General features: G+C 36.3%; 1 protein-coding gene across 2 annotated transcripts in view; it reads left to right on the top strand.

Moving 5' to 3' along the window:
* The window catches only part of BCKDHB (branched chain keto acid dehydrogenase E1 subunit beta), a 150586-nt gene that overhangs the window by 42522 nt on the left and 82606 nt on the right, over window positions 1-25458 (top strand). For both annotated transcript variants that reach the window (XM_068410121.1, XM_068410113.1), the window contains exons 7-8: window positions 1418-1515; window positions 5080-5190. In XM_068410121.1, coding sequence (XP_068266222.1) covers window positions 1418-1515; window positions 5080-5190 — 209 coding nt within the window. The remainder of the gene's footprint in view (window positions 1-1417; window positions 1516-5079; window positions 5191-25458) is intronic.

The raw sequence follows: 25458 nt of genomic DNA, 5'->3' as shown, positions 1-25458 counted from the left end.
TGTGGAGTCTCTGACCGTGGAAATACTCAAAAGCCGACTGGACATGGCTCTGAATATGTGGCTCTAGGTGACCTTGCTCTGAGCAGGGGGCTTAGACTAGTTATCTCCAGAGGTCACTTCCTACCTCAGCCATTCTGTGATTCTGTGAAATTTGTAGTTATTTATATATCATTACTAGAGGGGAAAAAATCATCTGCTGTGATATAAAAAAAATATTCACTACTTGATTTATTAAAAGTTACGTTTATACCTTGTAAGCCAGGAAAAAAACGAGGTCATTCTACTTTATTGGATCTGCTATATCAATGCAGGAAAAATACAAACCACTTAATTTCTCCTGCTAGTATCACTCAGTAGGATTCTTTATCTTAACTTCAGGAAGCAATTTTGTTCAGCTGGGACTCGGTAACTATTTTATGAACTATGAAATATGTTAACAAAAGAAGTAGAGCGCCTTCTTTATAAATTGATTTTGTGTATTTAGGAAGAGTTGAGTGGGATTCCCCTCCCCCCCCCCCACTTATCACTGGAATTTATTTTAAGAGGTATTATTTGACTTGCGGGTGCATAGTCAAGTTCACCTTTAGATTAAACCAGTATTTATTTTAAAATATGATATATGGATTTCTTTTATCACAGTTCTAATCATTAAACCAGTCAATGTATAGTGCATTGGAGCATTGATTCAAAACTAACACAACTGACCTAATATCTTTCCATCTGAAAACTAGTAAATGGGTCTTGAGTGGAACCACCTTAAATGTGTTAGAGAAGACAAGACGCTTAATTTTTGTTTGCTCTCTCTAATTGTGATGTATTTTTGGTGAATAGATAACACTTTTTCAAAGCAAAAACATTTAGACTAATTTAAAACTGCTATAATCACAAGTTCTTGCAGGACACTTTCTGTGTAGATTCTGAAAACTTTCCCTCTATTCAGACATAGAACTGTGAGGTGTCATTCTTGGCAGATATCAGGAGGGCACTGGGACAGCTTTTCTTTCTCGTCTGAATTTTAAAGTATAATTCAAGGCTCTCTTGATGCTTATTAGAATTAACTGCAGCGTTTACTTGAGATTTTTTGTCAATTGTAGCAGTGTCCACCTCCAAATCTGATGCTGATATTTTGACTTGGGGTACAGCAGGACTTATCATTGTTGTGTATATGTGTCTCTTGTTGCTGTTGGATATAACATACATAGCACGCTACGCTGAGTGTGTTTTTAACGGTATAACTAAAAATATTTTTAATTATAGCTAAACCTTTGAAATAAAGGCTAATACTCAATGTGATTTTGATCTATTGTTTTAGATGGTGTTAACATTGAAGATAATTTTTAGTGTATATTTTTATGGGATAATATTGAATAGTAAAGGAATCTAATGCTTATTTTTCCCTTTGTTTTTACTTATTCAGTGGAACAAGTTCCTGTGGAGCCCTACAACATTCCACTGTCTCAAGCTGAGGTGCTGCAGACGGGCAGTGATGTGACACTAGTTGCTTGGGGCACTCAGGTCAGTAAGGCTCTTACAAGCTGTTTGTTATCTAGCAAAGCCTAGGCTAAGGGTTAGGTGATGTTTGAATAGTGTTGCATTCAGACTCAAGTGCCACATAATAAACTCAGTGCATCTTCCATCACGGTATGCTTGAATAAATGATTGCCAGTGTTTATATTTATATGAAAACTTCTTTTTATTGTGTAAGATTTTACTCATTTTTGGTTGAGGCTGACTCTGGAAATGTGGAAGAGGTACCTGTGCAGGAGGTTAATGATTTATCTGTGATGATGAAAGTGATATATTTAAGAATGGGGCAGTGAGATGTGACTCTGAGGAAGGCAATGGGAAAGGAGAGTTCAAAGTAGTATACTGAAAGAAAAGTATACTCTTCTCAGTGGTGCCAAATGACAGGACAAGGGGCAACAGGCACAAACTGAAACACAGGAAGTTCCATTTAAATATAAGAAAAAAACTTCTTTACTTTGAGGGTGACAGAGCACTGGAACAGGCTGGCCAGGGAGGTTGTGGAGTCTCCTTCTCTGGAGATATCCAAAACACGCCTGGATGTGACCCTGTGCAATGCGTGCTCTAGGGAAACCTGCTTTGGCAGGGGGTTGGGCTAGATGATCTCCAGAGGTCCCTTCCAACCCTAACCATTCTGTGATTCTATAGATTTTTACTGCATGATTTAAAAAAGCGTGGTTTGCGGTTCCTTTTATACAGAGAGTTAAAATACACTGAACATTTAATACAAATAGGGATCGATATAGTTTTAGTTCTAACAGTTATATTTCAAAGCTGTTCAAGTATATGATTGAACACGCCTCCCCAAATTAAGATGTGCAAATATGGAGAAATCTGGTAAAAAAAAAAAATACATGGTTGTTTTCAAGAGCTATAGAAGGAAATTTGAGTCTAGTTTGGAATTACCAGAAAAATCTTTCAATTGCCTTTAACCTGTAATTAAGAAAAATGCTATTTTCCTGGCCTAATTATATCTGAGAAGCTTTTAGAGGAGAGAGTGTTATAACTTTCATCACAAGAGTATTGAATTGATCTCTGGGGTTGTGCCTTTTGGTGTTGTTCTTTTTTTTTTTTTTGTTATTGTTGTTTGAAATCTGTAATCTTCAGTGCTTTTCTGTGATACTTTCCTTGTCCTCAGACTGCTTGATCTCCTTTATATCTCTGGTTATTCCTACTAGTCTCTGATACTTTGCACTGGTATTAAATTATGGACTCCTTCAATATCTTTACTTGTACTCGTTTCTCCAGCAGAAAACAGTTTCTATAGTTCTCCCTGTCCCCTTTGCAAATTTTTTCTCCATTTGGATGAAATGTTAGTGTTCATCATATTCCCCAAAATTGAATTGATAAAGTAATGGCTTGAAAGCTGGCTATGGAGATTTAATAATATCCTGAGTTTACCCAGTAGACGGTAGTGCAGAGAGGACTTGGAGTGACATCCTTCAAAAAAACTATGTGCTTTGGAGCTTGGAAGATGTAGGCCAAGAGTTAAGACAGGCAGTTCTTTTGATGTGAATAGTAATAGGACAGATGTGCAGCTGTAGTCCAAATTTAGGAGCTGACCAAACCATGTGTGTGGCTGTATAATACGGTGTGGGGATAGATGCTTAGCACATACGCAGTAAATCCAACGTGTTCTGGATGTGCCAGGCTTCTGCAGACCAAATATGTTCAGTGAGTTTGTGCTGAGGGTGTTTGTAGGCTGTGTGCATAAACTTGGAACTTGATTGCTAAATGTGCAACCAATCCAGAGTTTATTGACAATAGGCACAGTGATTGCCTGTACTCACTGGTTACTTCTCGTATGATTTCGGATGTTAGGTATTTGCTTGGCAGCTGCTGCTCTGGTGGGGTTGCCTGATGTTTGCTTTCCTGGGTGGTACTAATGAGGGACAGTAAAGGCTTTTAGATCCTCTCCAGTTGTGCTCAGTGTTTCATGGTCATTAACTAATCCTTATCCCCTGTGACCTTGGTAAACATTCTCACTTATACATCAGAGAAACAGCAAAAACACCATCCTGTGTGTCATGTTGAAAATTCTCAAACCCCCTTGTTATAGCCACAGATGTATTAGAAGTTTATACAAAAACACTGCAAGCTATATTTTCTTTTTATTATTACAATCCTTGTATTGATTTACCTTTTAAAATAGTCCTTGGTGTTTAGCTATTCATATTTGCATTATGTACATTCATGTGTAAATCCTTAACCATCTTGTTTCAGCATAGATTTTTGCTCTATGTAGAATTTAGTACTGCTCTCTGACCCTCAGGCAACTGACACTGCCTATGTCCATATTGTTAAATTCTGTTGCCTTCCAGACCAAGATAACTTCATCCAAAGTTCTTATTGGGGATCGTCCTTGGCCTCCAGCTCCTTACCCAGGCCTAGAAGTTGCTTGATGGAGGTCATCTGCCTCAGTCCAAACCTATATTATGAAATGTTCTAACAATAAGGAAAACATCTGAGTTCATTGACTACATCATTTCGAGAATTTCTTTTTTACCCTCTTATCTCCTGAGCAAATACTTTTTGCTGAGGTGTTTGTGAAGGATAATCTGAGTTGTTGTCATAACAGTTTTGTTATTTTTCGTGTTGGAGCATTTGCTTACTAATGTTTGTTTTAGGGAAGCCAATGCTTACAATATGTTTTGCTTAAAAGTGTTGTATAACAATGTCAAGATACAGTTTTGAATGTATGTAGTATTGCTTTCTTTTCTGTTCATGTCGTAACATACCTTATGAAAAGCATGCTAATAGATGTGGGTTGTTTTACATCTACTTTGACACACTTATATATGCTGCTAAATACATTCCTTGACTGGTGGATAGTGAATAATGTATGTTCTAATTCACTACAAGCCTCTTGCTAGAGGGGAATACTTTTTTGTTTTAGTAAAATGCTAATTATAATAATCAGATACCGCAATATTTGTAATGTTGATATTAAACTGTGTTGGAAGACCAGTGATGCTTTGATTGTGGGGGTCAGGAGTGGATGTTTACAGGTAATTTTTCACATGGTACTTACTGTCTCTCCAAACTGTAAGATGATTCTTTAGAGATGATCACTTGGTAATTTATTGCACTTTCAGTAACCTGTAGTAAGTGTAGTTACTAGGGCTATTTTTGAATGTACGTAATGCTTCTTGCAGAATTTCATGTAACTGCTACATCAAAATACATTGATATATTTGGGTCTTAGCTTAGTTACAGTCCTAAAAAAACCTTATCCTAAACCCCAAACTAACTACAAATATAAAATAGTGAGGCCTGATACTGTTCACTGAAAGATACTTTTCCAGAAAGCAACAGTGATGTTTTTAGCGATTCTTCATTGAAGTTAGTTTTTGAAGTGGTGCTAAAATACTTGGAATAATGTAAGTAGTAAATAAGAAGAATGAACTGAGGAATAAATGCTTAGCAGATTACTGAATAAAAAGTTTCTGCTAAATGTGCAGGTAATAGGTTAAATACTGTATTCCGTATGTGTAATTTAGAATATCTTAAGCAGAAATTAAATGTTTGCTTGGTGATAATACATTGCCTTTTCAGGTACATGTGATCAAAGAGGTGGCAGCAATGGCTCAAGAAAAGCTTGGTGTGTCCTGTGAAGTTATTGATCTGAGGACCATCTTACCCTGGGATACAGAGACTGTTTGCAAGGTAAGGAAATAATGCATGTCAATTTAAAAACACAACAAAACAAAAAACCCCACTAATAACAACAATTTAAATGCATATAATGATGACTTTATTATTTAAGTTTTTTTAAAGGCCTACATTTTTGCTCTGTATTGTATGTATTGTTCTGTATCATATATGAAGAGTAAATGCACATTACATAGAGCAAACATTTGCTTTAGCATTGAAAGAGAATTATGTTTCAGGGTTCAAAATAATGTTAGAGTACATGTTCTTTGCACTGAAGCAGAGGGCAGGATTTAATCAGACTTGTGCTTGAAAACTGCTTTTCCATGATTTCTGGCTCTTTCTGTCATCTTTGCTGTCTTCAGGTCTAAAAAGATCAGGTAAAATCTTTATCTTTTTTTTTTTCCTGCTGTTTTACACCAAAACCTTTATCTAGTTTTAGGTCTGCAATAATGTGCCTTAGTTTTGTTTATCCATATTTCTAGAAATATATGTTTTGATTTAAGGTATATGAATTCTTGGGCTGGGGAGAAAAGGCAACATTTACCATTCTGAGACTATCTGGTTTGAAAGTCATAGGTACTGTGAAGTTCTTGTCAGCTCTATGTGAGTCTTTGATCTTGCAAAGAATTTCTTTCAAAGCACTGGGCAGCTGAAACAGCAATTTGAATTGCCTTATACTGAGAAACCATGGGAAGTTGTTAGTATACTTACATAGACCTTGGTCTGCTTACCTTTTTTTCTTCCCCTTACCCCGTACTGCTTTTTCTTCAGCAGCTAAGAGCTATTGGGAGGAAAGACCTTAAAGAAAATGGACGGGGGAGTATTTCCCAAAAGTCTTTGTAACTGTGAGTAAGAATCCCAAGGTACACTTTTTAAAAGTGCCATTTGGGAAGTTAAAAGAAAAACACCAAACAAACTGGAGGTCATTAAAGCGAAACCTTGTATCAGGAAAACTTGATTACCCCACTCCCAATTATTATTTAACTTTTCTCCTCTTGTCCTGAATTAGCAAGTTTTTGTGTGCATTATTTACAGTGCCTGTAATCTTTTTTTTTTTTTTCCTTAATTTTTGACATACCTGTTTGGTGAGATACTTTTAACATTATAAATACATGAATAAACTTAGATTCTGCAAAATGAATGTTAGTATTGCTGCTTTGGGAGCACTTTTATAGGCAGATCTTTTCCATGGCTACCTCATAAAAATTAGCCTGAAGTCTCCCATGAAACCATTTTTTGTCAAGCTACTTGATAGCGTTAACAATTAGAGCATAGCCAAAGGTTTACCTCTCACTTTATGGTAATGACTCCCTTGATTTTAGCTTGAACAAGTTCTGTGGGTTAGCAGAATGCTTGCTGCTTCTACTAGAGCTGCGAGTTTCCTTAAGCTGGCAAATCCACAGTCCTGCAGGACCATGGCTAACAACTCATTGGGTCCTAATTGAGTCTCTGTATACTAGCTCATTTTATAGAATCATAGAATCATAGAATGGTTTGGGTTGGAAGGGACTTTAAAGATCGTCTAGTTCCAACACCCCTGCCACAGGCAGGGACACCTTTCCACTAGACCAGATTGCTCAAAGCCCCATCCAATCTGGCCTTGAACACTTCCAGGGAGGAGGCATCAAGTCACTCTGAAACTTGAGAGATGTCTGCAGCTTAGTTATCTCAGGCCTAGTAACTGTAGTGTACGGAATGAAGATAACCATAGGGAGAATGAGAGCTGTGGGCTTGAAAAAGGTGTGTTATTCTTCTCTGCCTGCAGTTTCTAATTTAAGGCAATATGGTACCATATCTACAGCTAAGATTGTACAGATGTCTAAATAGGGCAGATCAGGCACACTTCCTTCTCTGACTATATATGTATATATTTGAAGTATCTTAATCCTGTAGACAAGTATTTTGTCATTCTGTAGTTGCTCAGTAAGGGGTTTGCTCTTGGTCAGGTAAAGTATAAACAGATTAAATGTGATAAAGTGAAAGATGAGCCATTGGTCTGCTACTCTACAGCAAAGCTTGTATTTCTCTGCAGTATGACTTTTACTGTTATGTTTGTCTGAGGGACTGCCAATGGGACTGGATGGAGCACATTATGGGAGGAAAAGTCCATGTTGGGCGTCTGCTATTGGCAGTGTCCCGTTGTCCGGTTGTGGATGTGTAACAAGTTGTGTACTTACGCATAGCTATGTGTTGCTTCATATAAATTTGATCTTCTCAGTTGAAGGGTTTTCAGTGTTTGTTTGCAGTGTATATTATGTTACTTGGATGTACTTTCTATCTGTAGAAAATGAAATGTGTTGAGTTGTCATCAATCTGAAGAGAAACTTTGGCAGTAATAAATACTTTACAATCCCTTCTGGACAAGTAGAATTATTCAATTTGTTTTAGCTAATTTTCTTTTCCTTCTTTAAAGATTTGAGCTGTCATTGTATGAAAACAAAGCATCTCTTTGAAAGAGCAGTTAAGTCTCTTTCATTGGATTGGACCTGCACTGAAACGCTGTTGAGTAAAAAATGCACCTGTGCATAGGAAGCACAGAGCTTTAGTTGTACAATGTTTTGCAAATCTGTACTTTAAAAATAGATATTCTGTGAAGATTTTCAGCTTCTCTTCCATCCTGAACATCTTGTAAGATAACTGTGGCATAAATAAAAAATGGAACAGATAGACCTGTTGCTTTAAATCTGTTAATGGGTTTAATATGAAGAATTAAAAGTGAGTTATTTCAAGAGAAATATAGTGCACATTGGCTAGATGGTTCAGCTGTTTATTATAATAGATATCAAATAGTGAATGTTTTTATCATTGCTCTTGTGTTAGCATGGTTGCAGGCTGGCCAGTCTGGTGGGAGAAATGTGAAATTTTCTTCTGTAGATCTTGTCTGTTTTGCTCAGCTGAAAATAATTAGTGGTTTGCATTTGGTACTATACAACACTGAAACTTTTTAACTTAATTTGCATCCTCGACAGCTTTTGAGGTAATTGCTAACATAAATAGAAAGATGGAAGTGATAGTTGTAGCTGCTTGCTGTAACCGCAACCCAAGAGGAACTGTGTGTGGTGCAGTTGTTGAAGATGACAATGGCTTTCAGAGTCTGTTTGAGTGACGGGACTTGTACTTCAGTTATTTCCTTCCTGAGATGCCAGTGCCAAGAGAGGTAGAAAAGTTGGCCATGCCAGAGAAAGTCCTCCACTGTCCATTCATCTGCTTAAGTCCTCTGTGCAGGCTTTTAATAGGTAATGGGATTGATTTTACTCCAGTTCAGCCAATAAGCAAATCACCAGCTCTTACAGGGCTGCCCCTTTGCCTCAGACAATTACTTATCTCAGTCTCCATAAATCTCAGGCAAAGTTTTTGATTTCTCTCATCTTACGGATGTGTTTGAAATATACATCTGTCATCTCCTTGTCCTGTTTGACACAGAGGAAAAGGATGGTGTATGTGCTGTGTTGCAACCTTATTGCTGTTCTGCTGGTGTTGGGATGCAGGGTCCTCTGCTGATGGGAGTCTGTGCTGCGATCTTACTGGAGAGCAGAACTTTGGGTTTTGGCATAAAAACACATCCCTCAATTTTACTGCTGGGAGTGGAGTCCTTTGTGATCAGTACAGGCTGTTATTTTGGTCCTAGGCCTGCTGCTGCCTTCAGTCCCTGCACACGCATGTCTCCATTCATGTCTTTCATACCAACCTTAACATACTTGTTACAATTCTCCACATTGTTATGATTCTCCTGTTTGCTGGCTCTTTCTAGAAGGCAGGGAGCCTTATCTAGCTTCTTGTAGGCTGTGTGATTGTTCCCAGTCATGTGCCTAACGTTTGGGTTCCCCATGTTCCCTGTGGGTCAGTGTCATGAGGCTAAAATAAAGGAATTGAATTTTACAGAAGTCGTATGCATTTGCCAGTCTAATATGTTTTACTCTACAGGTTTATTTTATCCTTATGCTTACCCAAGAAATGTTGCATTTTTCTATAGAAATATTTCTGTGAATTTTCCTTGTTGGTCTATGTAATTTGTTTAAACAAATTCCAGGAGCCTTCATGGTTGGTTTCGGGGAATGAGTAGGCCTCATAACCTTAACTTAATTGTTACTATCTTAGTAATGAAATAACTTTAACACTGAAGCTTTCAATGCAGCTATTTGAAAATGAGATGCTTTACTTTAACTGGAAATGTATGCAACTTTAAGACTAATTTGACAGTTATGGTGTAGGCGTGGAGAAGTATGAACTGAAACAGTTAGTGCTTTGGAGATAAGCAGTAATACATAAAAAATTTCACTGCAAATCTAACTGCTTAGTCTGCTTTCTGTAGCTGTTTCTGCATAGAAAATTGTCATCAAAAGACGTATTTCGTAAAACTCAGAAGTTATACTTCACAACTGCCACCAGAGGCCCCTTTTTAGCCAAGTTAAGCAGCTGCTTTGACTTTGCATTGCTCCTATGAGCATGTTTATGAATATGTAGCTCTGAGTGAAACATAAATAAGTATAAGTAAGAAATGTAGTGAACATAAATAAAAATTGCTGCCTAATCTTACTGATATTTTCTTTGCATTTTTAAGATTTTGAGATTATGTTCAGTTTTGAAATAGTGTAGCATTTGTCATCTGCATGAGGCGATGAGGGTGCACCTGCCTGGAGCAGACTGCCATGGGCTTTGAATGGAGACAAGCAGTAACTAAAAGTTTCTCTTTGGTACAGTTCCTGGGATGGGTAAACATGTAAACCGGCTAGATTTTTCTGTTGTCGATTGTCAGATGTCTAAGAATGAGTACTGAAGTTTGAGCTAGTTAAAGTAGCTCATAGAGCTAGTCTAGAGAAAGGATATCTCCTGAGGGTCATTCATCCCACCTGTTTCAGCAGCCTATTTTGGGATGAGATAAATTCGCCTCTGGAAATGTCTTGGTTTAAAAAAAAAAAAAAAAGAAAAAAGTAAAAAAGTTAAGGGAGCCCTGATTGAGCATAGTGTAAAGTGAGGTGAGATAAATCACACCCTTATTGTGTAGCTGAGAGATGACTTCTGCTGCTGACAGAACATAGATACTTGGCCTGTTTTAAAAAAATCTGACATCTCTTTACTAGAATAAAAGCAAAGAATCTCTGTGTGTGTATATTTATATGAATATATATATATATTTAACATAAGGCTTCATTACTATTTAACTTGTGAAGGCTACTTGTGAAAGAAAGAGGTCCTTCCTTACTTAAAGGCAGTAGATACAAACAGTCCTTTGCCCCTGAAAATTGATCTAGCCTGTTTCAAGATTCTCTAGCATTCTAAAAAAAATAGCATTCCTGCTCTGGATTAAGAGATATCATTGACTTTACAGGCTGACAACTTAAAATGACGTACAGGAAATATTTTAAGTCACTTAAGTTAGTTTAGACCTGTATTTTATACTTTGTTGCTTTTCACAGAAATCCAGACAAGTAAAACAGTTAAACTGTATAAAATGTGACATATTTCTTAGTTGACTATATTTAATCAGAATTTGTAATTTTGAACAAATTTCAAACAGCTGAAATTGTGACTTCTGTGCATATGATGTTTGATATGCTCAATGCTATGAAAGCTTGATGTGATGACTCTTCTTTATATCTGAGTTTTCATGTGCGTAGAAAATGAACTTCTGAAGTGATTATTTTTCTGAATTTTATGAGTTGCTTGCCAGAGAAACTTTTTTAAAACCTTTGACTTTTTATTTTCTTTTGATGATGGCAAGGGCTGTTTTTAATATATCGGTTATCTTCTGGTTTTGTGCTTAAGTTTGAGGTAGTGTGCTTGTAGTTATGATTGCTTGAACTTGGACTGTGCTTCTCAAAAGATTCAGATCACACTGAAAGTGTCACTAGTTTAATCTGCCAGATAAATTTTGCTGCCTTTGCACTGTAGAGTCTTTTAATAAAACACAGCATTATGAAGTTGGGAACCCAGGACCTTTTTCCTTTCAGAGTGTGCCATCCTTACAGGAATGATCACATTCCCTCTTTTTTTTCCTCTCTTACTGCTGTCTGGTGCTTATTTAGGGTAATAACAGCAATAGAACATGATCAGCCTCATCTCCCAGTTTATCCTATAATTTGATAACAAGGTCACACCCCAGGGAGATGGAAGATTGGATTTGAAAACCTGGGTGCTGACAAGGCATTGAATTCAGGTCTTGCTTACCTTGAACATGTGTCCTTACCACCATCTCTAATTGAAGAGCTGAGTAGCTCATAAGCTTTTGTCCTCAGGGCCATGATACTTTGCTGTCAGTTCAATCGTAGCAGATAATCAGTGTGCTCAAAGCACACGTCAGTCTCTGAAGGAGATAATTTGTTGTGGTTGCTTAGGCAGTGAATCCTAAAGGGCTGTATGTATGAACTGTGTGTTTAGGTTCTTAGTAAGCCTTTCATCATGCCTTAGTTGAGAAGCCTGGATCCACTGTCGATGTGTCCTAACTTCCTGTCTTTGTGATCTGCTTTTGTGCCCATGTCAGGTTACTTTTTGCTGTCTCTACATAGCATTGCAGTGTGGTGTGATGTACTGTGAGATACCTGGGTGGTTACATGTAGTTATTTTAGGTTGTTGACTTGAACAAGTTTTTAAAACTTTTTTTAGGACCTTTTTGCTCAGTCACCCTAGCCATTTACTTCAGCTGTATGGAAGAAATGCAAGATCTTAGTAGTGTCCTACAGCTGTCCTTATTTATAGATCTGTTCCTAAAAGGAAGAAATAAGGTTTTATTTATAATTCCTTTTCCATGATAGAAGTTGGAGATTTCCCTTACAACAGTGGAAGCAAGCCTTTTGCAAGGCAAGTCCATCAGCAGTTCACTTTTATTGAGTGTAGAAAGAATTTTATATATGTTAAAACACACACTGATCTGTAATCTTTCTAAAGCCTTTCACGAGAAAAATGGAGTAGGTTGTACAGCTTGTACATGTATAGAGCACCCGTATAGTGCTTTTGAATGAGACACGGTGCAATTCTTTTTGCTTTACCTCTAGAGGATTGAAAGTGAACCCAACATCAACTCCCAATGTGTAGCTGAATAGATCAGCATAAAAATTTGTGTTGTTGTATGTCAGAAAAGTGACACGAGCTTATTTAAAGAGTATGGGCTGCCTTTGCTGCTTCCTTGGGAAATGTAACAGTGAAGGCTGTCTTTAAATTACTGAGCCTCTTGTGTATATATATACATTCTCAAAGCACTATGTCATTTCATCGGCCAGTGAAAAAATTGGTGAGACTCTTGTTTACTTTGACAATCTTCACTGATTTCTGACTAGAACTCTCGTTTTATTCCCCAGGGCTAGAATATGAGTGATACAGCGGTTATGATTCAAAGAGAGAGTAGTTAGCTGTCCATAGAGTGGATTACTTTTTTTTTTTGAGGGAGAGAATATGTTCCCTGTGCTTATTCTAACATCAGCATCCTACTTCTATGAGTTTAATTCATGTATGAAGGAGCTGGGATCAGGAGTGATCTCTCCCCTGTATACCTTCAACTGTAAACATGAACACATAAAATTGCAGTGCTTCTCAACGTACATTGCTGATAACAAAACCTCTCGCTTGACCATGCTCTGCTGACTCTCCAGCTGTTGCATGTGCATGTAGATGTCTGTGTTTAGTGCAGCCACAGCAAAGATGTCAGTTCCTATCCAGGCAGGTGACACTTTCCTACTACTTGATGGATCAGCTGTGTTATTATTGGAAGGCTAAGCCATCATGGAGGGTGATGCTCAAGAAGCTGAAACATGAGATGTATATGAAATAGCTATAAAATTTGTTACTTTATAACGTACCAAACTGTTTAAAGATACTTATTCTCTATTTCAGAAATTAAGTATTCAGGCAAAACTTTTTTTCTCTTCATTATACTGAACAGATTTGATTGGAAGCTTTGGAGAGATTAGACTGTGTGGATTTTTCTGTCTATGAACTTTTGGGTGGTGTGGTATTGATTAAAAAGCCAATGGCACACTTCCCAGTGCTTCACTGGTCACATCCAGGATAAAATTCTGCGGTTGTAGTGTTTTTTATATTGAAGTGCATGTGTTACTGGAAGTGGGAAATCTAGCGCAGGATTAAGTACTCTTAAGGGATTGTGCAAATTACTGTATTTTATTCACCCTGAACTGAGCTGAGCATGTTGTTTAAACTTTAAGTTGATTAGTATCAATCTGCCATTTTCACTTTTGCAAGTGAAAATTCGCAAATGCACATTTTTGTGCTTTTGTATTATTTAGAAGGCAAGTATATGCCATGCATAATGATGATTTGCTTTTATAACCTAATTAGTCATATCCTAAGTTTCTCTGAACTTTTGCTACTGTAGTGCAAAGAAATGCTGAGAATTAATTCCTTCATGACTTAGTAATAAAAGCACTATAAACTGAACTGCAGTATTAAGGTCTTGTGGGTTACTGTGAGCCTGGATAACTGAATTTTGCAAAAAAAATAGTGGTGTCTTTGCAGAAACATAGTTTATGGATTGACATCAATGATAGTAATTCTGAACTTGCTTCTTTAGGACACTGTACTACAGACAAGTGAAGGGGTGTATGTTCTTTGGGGCACTTGGCATTGCTTTGCTCTTCTATAGGAGAGGTTCTGCAGACCTCCCCATGGAGGTCAACATAAATGCTTGGCAGGCTGAAAAAAACATCTGCCCTCTCACTGTAGGAACAAATCTGAGCAAAAGAGAAAGCAGCCACAGTGGGAACCAGCAGGTAATACAACACTGGGCAGCCGATTAGGGCAAACTCTGCCTATTTTCCACCGAGGCTATTTGATGGGAGCCGTTTCTGCAGTGTGACCTAGAACTTTCTTTGTAATGCACACGTGGCATTTTTGTCATCAAAGTGATTGAATAATTGTTAGTAGTAGATCCTTGGTGTCCTGTATTTAATAGGCAGCATGTCCTGGCAGACCTATTGGTCTATCAGCTTGTTGTTCCCATTACTTCAAGATTACTTCTTCTAATTGGACTGTGAATAAAGGAAAATCAAGATGAGTGAGCTTGATGTGGGTTTTTTTGTACATTAACTGCACTCACCAGGCATTGAACTGTATAATTGTAATGCAGGTGTCCTGAGATCAAATTTATATTTCTTGGCTATATGTTCTTGATCTTTTGCCATTTTACTTGTTGCTTCTTGGATTTCTTACTGAATGGATCGTGTACCTATAAAATGTGATTAAAGTTGTACTGCTTGCATGATGACAGTTAACTTTGTCACCATTTCCATTAAGAAACTTGTGTCTTTTGGTCTTGTAGTTTCAGGTTGCTAGAGCATGCTGTGGGCTGTTGCTTAGCTTCCAGAAGCAGAACACTGGAACCATGCTTGCAGGCAGTCATTTTAAAGTTATGAGAATATATATAACCATTTTAGAAACCAGTTATTCACATCTTTTGCTCTTCTATATTTCAAGAAAGCTTTGAATGGAAGCCTTGTTGTTTGTTCCTATGCATCTTGCTTCAGGGAAGTACCTCAGCACTGAGGAATTTGTGTATATATAGTTCTGTTTTCTCCTTTCTCCCTCCCAATATAAAAATAGTTCTCCATCTTTAAATTCCCGTGTCTTGTTTTCATGTATGTAGTAATAAGTGGTACTTGAGAAAGAGTCCGATTATTGAAAACCTTGATAAATAGAGAAAAGGCATTTATGTGTAGTTTCTGTTAACATTGATGTGTATAGTGCTGATGATATGGTCTGTGAATTCCTCATAAAACCTTTTACCTTTTGCCCACGTTCCGTATTGCAAACTTCAAATCTAGAGGCACTTATGCAAATAGATGAGTAGTGGTGCGTAGCCTATAGTTAGAAGCTATTTTATAGCTCCAATGTGTGTTTTTATTTTTTTTTCCATTGCAACTGGTGCTGATTGCATTCTAATGGAAGCTGGGATAAGTTCCATGATGGTAATCATATATGACTCATTCTTCCATAGAGATAATTATTACTTCTCTACAGTATTGCCTTTCTTTAAATGTCTGTAACTATTTATCCTGCTATCATCACTTAGTTGAGCCAGCTACTTTTTTAAACTACTTTTTTAGGATTCAGATGCTATAGATTCTTATTATTTGTGGATTATTAACCTTTACCCTGAGATAATGTAGTTTTAAGTATTTCTGCAATAATTTTGTAATTTTTAAGATAATGTTGAAATTTGTGATGCTAAGATTTAATGTTTTTACTGAATTATTGTGTAATAGCATATGCATTTATTAACAGCGTAATGCATTGTATTTGGCTTATTGTAAGTATTTTTCTTTTCACAGTGAGCTTTCTGTGAAGGGGATCTGAAATACTTGTAATACAAACATAGACTGCATAGCCTATGTAGATTGCAGAAATTTCCAAATGTAAATGTTTTTATTTATTTCTATAATTAGTTCTTTGTTTTTCATTAAGATATTTACTCATTAAGATATTTACCAAAGGTCTTAGGGCTGTACCTGGTAGGATGACAGGCTAAACACTGACCTGATAGATATATTGATTAGACTTAGTTTTCATTATGCTGTTACCTTTCCCAGTGCTACTGATGTGGGACTGGACAAACTATTTACTTTCCCTTCTATCTTTGTTTTGTGCTAAAGAGCCTGTACTTACTGACTGCTTTCATTTTTGGTCTGCCACACAACAATGCTTACTGAAATCAAAGGTTTTCTTCTAAATAAATATATTCTACGGTAACTTTTTATGTTAAGCTACTATGGAGTACTCCTAAAATCCCCCAAGTCTCCTGAAATTTTTTAGCCAATTTGACTATTTCCCCCTGCATATCTGGTGAGCTGAATTAATGCATGAAATCCTGACTGTTTGGTTACCTAATTGACTCATTATGACAGAAAACAATTATTTTCTTGTCTATTATCCTGTATTATATTTTCTTGTTACACACCTTTTGAAGGCTCTGACACAGATTAAGACCTTTATCATGCTAAAATGTTTGGCTTTCTGGATATATGATAATAAATTCTTTATTACTGTTTGTATCAGATGGAGATTGAACTAATCTGAAAACCTTGCAATTTGTATATTTGTTCTTTGTATGTAACTTACACTGTCCTGAAATTTATGATAATGTTTCACTTAATAATATGTTACGGTGGGACAGAATTTGCATGGGCTTGGTGGACATTTTACTTTTGGATGTGGATATAGGAAAACAAAAAAAAAATACTGTCCTGTAATGTCATGAAAAATGTCCTAGAATGAGATGCATGGACTTTAATTATTGCATGACTATATAGTGGTTTAACACATGGAAAAAACAGGTTTGGAATCCCCGCTCGCCCAGACAAATCAGACCAATTTTTTTTTCTAGCTCTTTGTTTGCAAAATACAGAGCTTTTGATATTTAGAACTGTTACTGCTAGTATTCAGAAATTGTTTCATTTGGTGGGCGTTTTTGAGAATCTTAAACTGATGTGTGAATTTCAGAACTTCCTGAAGACTTTTTTTTGTAACATAAAAGCAAATAATGAAATTCAAGAAAATTAGTTACGCATTTGTCTAAGGTACTACATTCCAGCAGTGTTTTAACAATTATTTCCCCCTTGACCCTGATTTCATTTCGATTGTTACTATAGCACTAACCCTACAGAACGAAAAAGCTGCCTGTTGTGCAGAATATCCTTTTGCAGATAACACAGGAGAGAATTTCAAGGGATAGATCTTACCTTTTGCTTTCAGTCTGTTCTGCTTGAAATTTCGCTCCCAGCTCAATCGCATATAGATTTTTTTAATTAAAAGAGAATGTAGCAGCTCTGTCTGTACTTGAACTAAAAGACCTATGAAAAATTTAGTTCCGTATAAATTTGCCAGACTTTAATTGCTCAGGCTTTCCCATATTGGGTGTCAACCTAAAGCTCGGTATTTTTGTTTGTTCTTTTTCTGGATTTTACTTGGGGTGTTATATTTGCTAAAATTATTCATCCATATCTCAAAGCATGTTCTAATCTGCTGGCTGAGCTGTTTGTTATCTTGCCCATATCAATCATAATGAATAGTGATAGAACAACAAGACTGAATTGTTTTCCTTAACTATGTTGGTGGATACTCAAGGATTATGGATACCACTTGTACAAGTTTGATTTACTAGGTGGAGAATTCTTAGCTTCATGGTTGGAAAGCCTCTGATTTCATGATATTATTTTTTTTGAGGTATAATGACTGTGACTGGCATTGCTGGAACCTGCACTTATAATAAAATACCTGTATAGTCCTCTGCATTTATTTAGGGCATTTGTACCTACGCTGAAAAAAGTGAAGCTAAAGCAAGGTTCGGAGTGTATTGAAGCAAAGCTGTTTAAAACGTGAAATTAAAGATGGAGAAGAAAGAAAAAGATGTCATCTAACATGTGGAGGAAAAACCCTTGTGGAAGAAATGTAGGGATATGGAAGAAAATAGTTCCAAAACAGAGAAGAATGTGTTACAGGCTTGTGCCACATTTCTGCGTGTAATGAAATTATAGTTGAAGGTTACACTACTACATTTAATGCAGACATCTGTCTTTAGACAAAGTGTATATCATTGTATAGGAAAGGTAGTCTTGTATTATTTAAATGGTTTAATAGACTTTTCAGTAGCTACAGTGAGAGAGCTATTGCACTAGCATTTTTATATATAGCAGCACATTTAACAGCATATCAATCCACCTTGCTCCCCTTTTCACTTTGAATGTTTTGCCTAGTGACTTTAATTAAGCCCACCTCAACTTTACCTACCTGACTGTGTAGCTTTGATAGGTGTCATTGCTGTATAACACCTGTACTCACCTGTTATGACTCTTACATTCAGCTTAAACTCAGTGTTTTAATAGTTCTCTACAATGACTGAGAGTATGGAATGTCTTAGGACCACTCTCGTATTCCTTCACATATTTTATGATCAACTAGAGTGTTTAATTTTAGTATTTAGGTTTCATTTTCCTGGGCAGGTTACAGAGAAATCTTACCTGAAAAGGACAATGAGTTTCTGTGATGTTGGTGGAAACAACAAGATTTTGTATAATTTACTTTATTGTTAATTGTAACTTAAGGTGGGAAAGTCATAAGACAGTATTTTGTTCTTGTATTAAAGAGTACTTGAAAATAATATTTTTAAAAATAAATGTTTTCTTTTTCTATGTAATGTTTTAAAATATTCTGGGGTAAGTTTCAAGTTGCAGTTGCTTTAAATTGAAACAAATGGATAGAGCAACTGATTAGTGACGCTGTGGCACCCATGTGGCTTCATCTTTTGGAAGATGCTCAGCTAATTTACCTTTAATATCAGCCCTTTAGTATCTCTGGAGATCTTGGTACTTGTTCATTATTGGCATTTGAGTGTATTCTGTTTTTTGAAAAAGAGGAAAGCTTTGCTGTTGTTCAACTTTATTCTTTTCCTAGGCACTGGGGAAAAAAAAAAGAAAGAAAAAAGTATAATAGTCTTTGATTCCAGTGGTTGTCTTTGTCTCTTCCAAACACAAAGATCGTGAGGAATTACTGTTGCAACATCTGCTACTGCTCTTGTTGCTCTCTTCTTTCAGGTATCCATTTTTAGGGACGTGTTATATTAATTTCTAGCCCTTGTACTTGAAGTACAATCTAGTTAAAGCTGTAAAAACTGGACAAGAAGGAGCCAAAAAAAGGGAAGTATTCTGAGCTATGGCATATGTCATCATTACTTTGAGAAGAACAGAGGAAGTTGGGCCATAGTGGTAGGATTAGCAGGATGGACAATGGCATCTGAGAAAAAGCAGGAGATTCAATTGGCAGTGCTAGAACGTTGTCATATTCTTGATTCATGTCCTCTTCTTCTGCCCATGACTTGACTTAGAACTACCCACCTGTATAGTTCTGGAAGTGCTGTGGTTTTACTTACCGCATACTGAACCTCACTGCAGTGCTAAGCATGCAGGGAAATCACGCTCTCTGCTTTTGGTAAATGTTAGTACAAAATGTTTGCTGTATTCTCTCATTCACACTGTTCTTCCTCACCAGCTTTTCTGCCAGTGTGATTACCCTGCAAATGCTTTTGCCATTAATCAACACTGTAGCTTGTAAACTAGAGGTGCTGGTGTTATATGGTTGTTTTGCAAGTCTATTTAATTTAAAAAAAGGTAAGATTTTTATTAAAATTTGATTGCAACAAAGAAGTCTTTAGGATGAATTGGTTCAGACTGTTTTCTCTTCTGTCTGAAGATAGAATATGAAAGAGAACATATAAGAAGAAAAGCAGCCAGAAATTGAATTAGTAAAGTACTGGAAGGTCTTAATCTGAAGCAATATAAAATAACCATGGTTAGAATAGTCTTTATCACTTTTTTAAAATAGGGTGATGTGAGAGGAACTGTTCATTTGGCCTGAATTTTATGAAGAGAAGAGGCTGCCAGTATTATGAATGCTTACAATGATATAATTTTAAGATCATGCAATTCATTCTTTGTTCCATTTGAACAGTATGTGAGGTATTTATCAACTTGCCTGAGCAATATTCTATTTAAACTGTAGTCACATTACTTAGATCAGCAGTGCAGTGTGCTGTAAGTTGGAACTGTACTTCGGCTTATGTCTTGTAGCTTAAGACTTGCAATTGTTTACAGAGAATGCTTATCAAACCTTCCAGATGAGAAAAACAGTAGATGGTAATTTATAACCACGTGGTTACAGTATAATGCTCGTGCTGTAAGTGTGCATTATGATTTCTCCATCCAGCTAAAAAAACCATATTGCCAGTTTTATTACCTTACTTGGCCTGAAGATGACAAAACCGTAAAACCACTCTTTTGGCATGTGGTCAAACATTACCGCTAAGTACTAATCTGTACTATGTTATCATCTCTGACCTTTGTGATGAATTTACTGACATGTTACCCAGACTTTGAAGTTCACAATAGTGGGGTGTTTGGAACATTACATACTTTGTAAAGAAAAAGGGCTTAAATGGCTTTACTGCAAAAGGGGAATCTATTTTGAATTTAAAGAGTAAGTGACATCTATTTATCATTTGCCAGTAAACTGGTTCATTATTTTAGCACTAAAAGCAGAAGTTGAATTATTAATTTTTTCAAAGTTTTGAAAGATTTCTCTTAGAAATTTCAATTTCTTTAATAAATTTAAAGATGTGATTCTTTTCTGTCTGCTTCTCCCTACAGGGAAAACGGAGCTAGAGTTGAGGAGAGAAAAAGAAATTTAGATTATTAAGCACAGCAATGTGACTTTGTTTTCCATTTGTTAGTGTTGAGCTATTTGCAATATGATGGCAACAAATGTAGTGCTCTAAAAAGCCTGTGGAAACAATTAATTTCTAATTACCAGCTACAGTGTTTTGTTGACATTGGAGAAATCTCTTTATGCTATCATTTTTCTTGGCTTAGAGCTTAATGATGTTTTAAATAATGGATTGACTAGAGGAAAATGTGATTTTTAGATCTTAAAAATACTGTCAGCAGTTTGTGTTAATATAGTTTTATAGTTTTATTTTCCTGTGAAAGAAAATAAATCTATCAAAGTAATCTGTCTACCTACTCACGTGTAAATTGTCCCTTCTGCTGGACAATCAAAATGTGTATAAAGTAGTTAATGCATATGTCACTGCGTATGTATGCGTCTAGATTTAAACAGTATTATCATGATTGATGTAGCTGTTTTGAAGTTAAACCTTAAAGATCTTGGTTGTTTGACCTAATTATATTTGCTTGCACTAAAGAAACATTGCAAAATGTAGAGATTTTCTTGGGGCAACTACTTGGAGTAATTGAAAAGCTAATATATGGAGCCTTTCTTATTTCAGAAATGACTTAGTATCATGTTGGAATTTGCTTATTAAAAAAGATAAATTTAGCTATATTTTTTTTTATGTGACTTCAAGAGTTGTCAAATATTTAATAAGACTGTAACTTGTTTTACTGAAAGCATCATAGTGTTAAGTAGCTTTCTAACCTCTAATACGCTATAATAAAATAGCAACTTTTTTTCAGTACTGGGGAAAGATCAAAATAAAGGTCACTGTAAAGTAGAAGTCAAGACTCGTATTCACCTTCCCTCCTGTATTCTTTATTAATTTCATCTTTATTTCATTATCACGTAAATCAATGTCAGAACCAACACGACTGAGAAAGCTGATGATTCAGCAAGTACTGAGGAAATTGCTGTTGCGATGAGGTTTTAAGCTTTCGCTGTGTGTCCTCTTAAAATATTGTGAATCTTGTATACATCAGCAAACTTTTACAGAAATGAAATATTTAGTGGCAATAGAGAAATGCTGATCTTTAAATAAAGACTTTGAACAATCTAAAATTATATAATTGAGAGGCTCAGTGCTTTTATAACTAAACATCATTAGAAATGCGGGAGTATAGAGGAAGAGGTTGAGATTTGCATTAGTCAAGTGGCTTGCTTACAAGTCCTTTCTGCCACATACTACTTAGGATATTTGATAAGTTACTTAATTTCTTTGTGCCATGGTCTTACAATTTATAAAATCTGTGTTAAACTCTCCCTTTTCCTGTGTTGTCTAATGTAAATACGTTCATAGTTTTGGGCTTCCAGTGGCTTTTAAAGATTTGGATCTTTTGTCTAATTTTTCTTCAAGGCACTACAATACAACCACTTAGTCCCTTTTTCCAATTTTCTGAATTCTGTGTGCTAGCTGTTTATTATCTGCTTTACCAATTCCCCTTTCAGGAAAATAAGTACAACAAAGGCTAAGCAATAGTCTCTCTCTAAAATAATTACGTTCTACTCTAGAAAATTTTACCTGAGAAATCTAGAAACTGTGATAAACCTGCTGATGAAAAGTTTTCTGTAAAAACGGAACTCAAAAATATCAGAGAACACAGATTTTGTTACTGAGCAGTAAGCTGATGAGCTTCTGTGAAAGGGAGTGTACAGTGGTTTTCTGTAAGCAAATGCAAATGTTGCTTGGAGTAGGAAAATGGAGCGAACTAGTAAACAACCACATTTTGTTTACCACCTACAATACTGGGTGATTGGTCTTCCCTCTGGCCCTTCCACTACCAAAGCAAGCTTTATAAAGATCCATAAAAAATCTCAGCTCTGCTAATTATTGCTTCCCAAGAATGAATTAACATTCTGGTCAATATAGTTTTGCTCAGCTGACAAGTTTGGTTATACTTGTTTCATTGTCATGCTCTGAGATGTGCAAAGATCTTCGGTATTTCTAGGGATCTGTATTTAATGTCTTCTCTCTCTGGTCCTTGCATATATAGAGGATGTAAATGAGGAGATCTCTACAGGCATTTCAGTGGTTACAGTGGTGGTGAATTAACTTCTGACTTGGAATGAATGTTATTCAATAGCGTTACATTAGGTCATCAAAGCTTCAGACAAGAAGGGCTCATTTGTGCCTTGTATAGTTCTTACACCAGCTTAATGGTTTTCTGTCTGCATCATATTTGTCATTGAACATAAAAACTGCCGTAGTGATTTGGGAGAAGAATCTTTGTGTGACACTTAGTATGAGATTACCACACTTCAAAGTGTTTAGAGTAAACACTGTGTCTCAGATATGTTAATAATATGCAATAAGCAGAAAGGAGGGAACAAAGACTTTATTATTCAGCAATATTCAGAACTCTGAAGTGAATGATTTACAGGCTTTGATTATTTATTCTGTCATGTGCAAAGGTGACTGCTGTCTTTTAGTTGATAAGCATGTAAAGGGTTCAACACGTCTTTCAAGCTGTTGATCTAAGTGAAAAATGCTAATGTCTATGTATCATGTTGAATACAAGAAGCCAAAGAGTTGGTTCTTTGAGGAGTATACACTAAATAGATATGGAATATTTATAAACTCTTAATGCTGATAATTTGTTCATGCTGCTGATTCATTTTGATGCTATGGTGATCAGTACAATGGAAAAATTTTTATCAGTTAATGGAAGCAGGCTGTTTTTCCCAGGTTACTTTAATGATTTTTGTCAGCTCATCAGGAGAGGCTATTTAAAAGTAAAATATATTTCTTGGTCTACAGACAGACTTTCTTTTGTGTACATTTAAAAATCTCTATAGGTAGTGATTCTTGGGCTAACACTCGTGTTAAAAGATTCAGTGTAGCAATTCAATGTAGCTCTATTGTGTATCAAGAAATGTCTGTCTCAGATATGAGGCTTGATTTGATGTTTGTCATTGAAGAGACTTCCATTGACGTCAATGAAAAATGCATATATTTTGTGACAGTTTCTAGGTCACTTTGTATGTTACTGCTTTATTGTTCTGTGCTAACCCACCAAATGTCATTGGCTTAGTATTGCCCTAAGTGGCATGTCACTTGTGCACAAAGACCATTAAACTTAATGGAAGTGGAGAATGAATTTGGTTGAGCACAAATAGAACTAAAAGGCACATGATTAAACTTTTTAATGTCTCTGAGCATTGGGAGAAGTTCTTATTTTAGAGTAATCTAATCTTTTTTTTAGTTTTAGCTTGGATATCTAAGACAGATGTTGATGGAGCGTGCTGGAAGATTTTAATAGTGGCATTTGCCAGAAAATAATGTAATAGATTATAAAACTCAAGTTTATCTATAAAGGAAAGATTGCTGAATCTCAACCTCTATTTCCATGATGATTCAGTCTATATAAATTTGCAGTTTTTACTTTTCCTGTTTTCTGGACCAACATGTGACAAAAAGTCTGAAGCTGTATGATGTAATCTTAATGAGTTAATACTGAGAGGTAATGTTTTGCCTTTATCCCAAGCACTGCAACTGTATTCACTCTTCTGGGGAAAAAGAATTTAAATCCAAATTACTGGATTGAGTGAGATATATCAAAAAATCAAACTAAAGCTGTTGTAGTAGAAGCAAGAGAGTTGTTACTTAAATAGAAAATAACTATTGTTTTGCATTTTGTGGTATTTTAATGGAAATGTAAATTAAAAAGTTACAGGCAAATTACTGAATGATAATTCTGTGTTAATGATTTAAAAATACCAACAACAGAGTAGAAATGTTCCATGAAATGGAAGCCTGAAAAAGACCCAGAGAACTCTGATATAGGTTCCATGGATTTTGGATTTGGCCTTACCATCTTTTTTCTTCCCATGAAATACTATGACGGCATAGAAATAATTTTTTTTTTTTACTTAAGATGACAACATTATGATAAAGAATGAAAAATAATTACTGCATGGTTAATGAAGCCTGGTTTTCTATGGATTTATGTTCCATATTTCCTACCTTCCACCATTCGGTATTCTCCATTTACCTATGTTAGGATGCTCAGCTCCTTTCTGAATGGCTGGCTAGATAAAAAGTAGCAATAAAGACAGTTTATTGGTGCTTACTGGTTGTTGAAAGAGCTGTGGGAAAGATAGTGTTGAGTGCAGCTTGTATTTTATTGGGTTACTAAGTTAGCAGGAGTACTAATCTCCCTCACCCAGAGAGACTGATTTTTAGCAAACTTGCAGGAACTTTACATCTTTAAGACTTGCGTTTGGCTGCAAAATGGCTATTAGGAGACTGATGGATGGACAGAAAAATAAGATCAGTTCACAGAACTCTCATTTCCTTGGCTAACAGGCTGAAAATGAATATGTACCTTCAAAATGACTGGTCATTCCTCCATAATTTGAAGAAGGTCAGATACAGAGAGTGTGTAACTGATAGAAAAAGAATGGAGATCGAAGAAATGAGATGAGGATTGCTTAGATGGTTTTGATGAAGAGGGACAAACAATAGAAGGGCGAACTGGACAAAATATAGCACTGAAAGAATGACAAGACAAGAGTAATTCATTGTTGCTTTAGAAAAATTAATTTAAATGGGAAGCATTTAAATAAATGGAAGGAGTGAGTGGAGGCAAGTTTATGGTCGTGGCAAAAGGCGAGTGCCCTCCTTGCCTACCTCGCCTCCCCAGGTGCCTCTGAGAAATAGATATGAGGCCCTGGTGGAATACACCCAGTCCAATGGGGATGTGGTGGATAGGCAACCTATATCAGAGGTCTCACCACAGTCAGAAAAACCTGTCAGCAGGAAACCTATAGCAACCTCTTCCACAGGGAAGAAAAGAAGAGTTTTAGTTGTTGGAGACTCGCTCCTAAAGGGATCTGAGGGCCCAATATGCAGAGCTGACCCTCATCACGGGGAGGTCTGCAGTCTACCTGGAGCCCGAATCAGGGATATCACCAGGAAACTCCCCAACCTGGTGCAGTCGACAGACTACTACCTGCTGCTGATCTTCCAGACAGGTGGGGAGGAAGCTGCATCCTGTAGTCTGAGGGGGATGAAGAAAGACTTCAAGGCCTTAGGACGGTTGGTGAAAGAGTCTG

The sequence above is a fragment of the Nyctibius grandis genome, chromosome 1, assembly GCF_013368605.1.
Source record: "Nyctibius grandis isolate bNycGra1 chromosome 1, bNycGra1.pri, whole genome shotgun sequence".
Classification (NCBI taxonomy): Eukaryota; Metazoa; Chordata; class Aves; order Nyctibiiformes; family Nyctibiidae; genus Nyctibius; species Nyctibius grandis.
The sequence above is the reverse complement of the archived record's forward strand: the minus strand, read 5'-3'. Positions and strand labels throughout refer to the sequence as shown.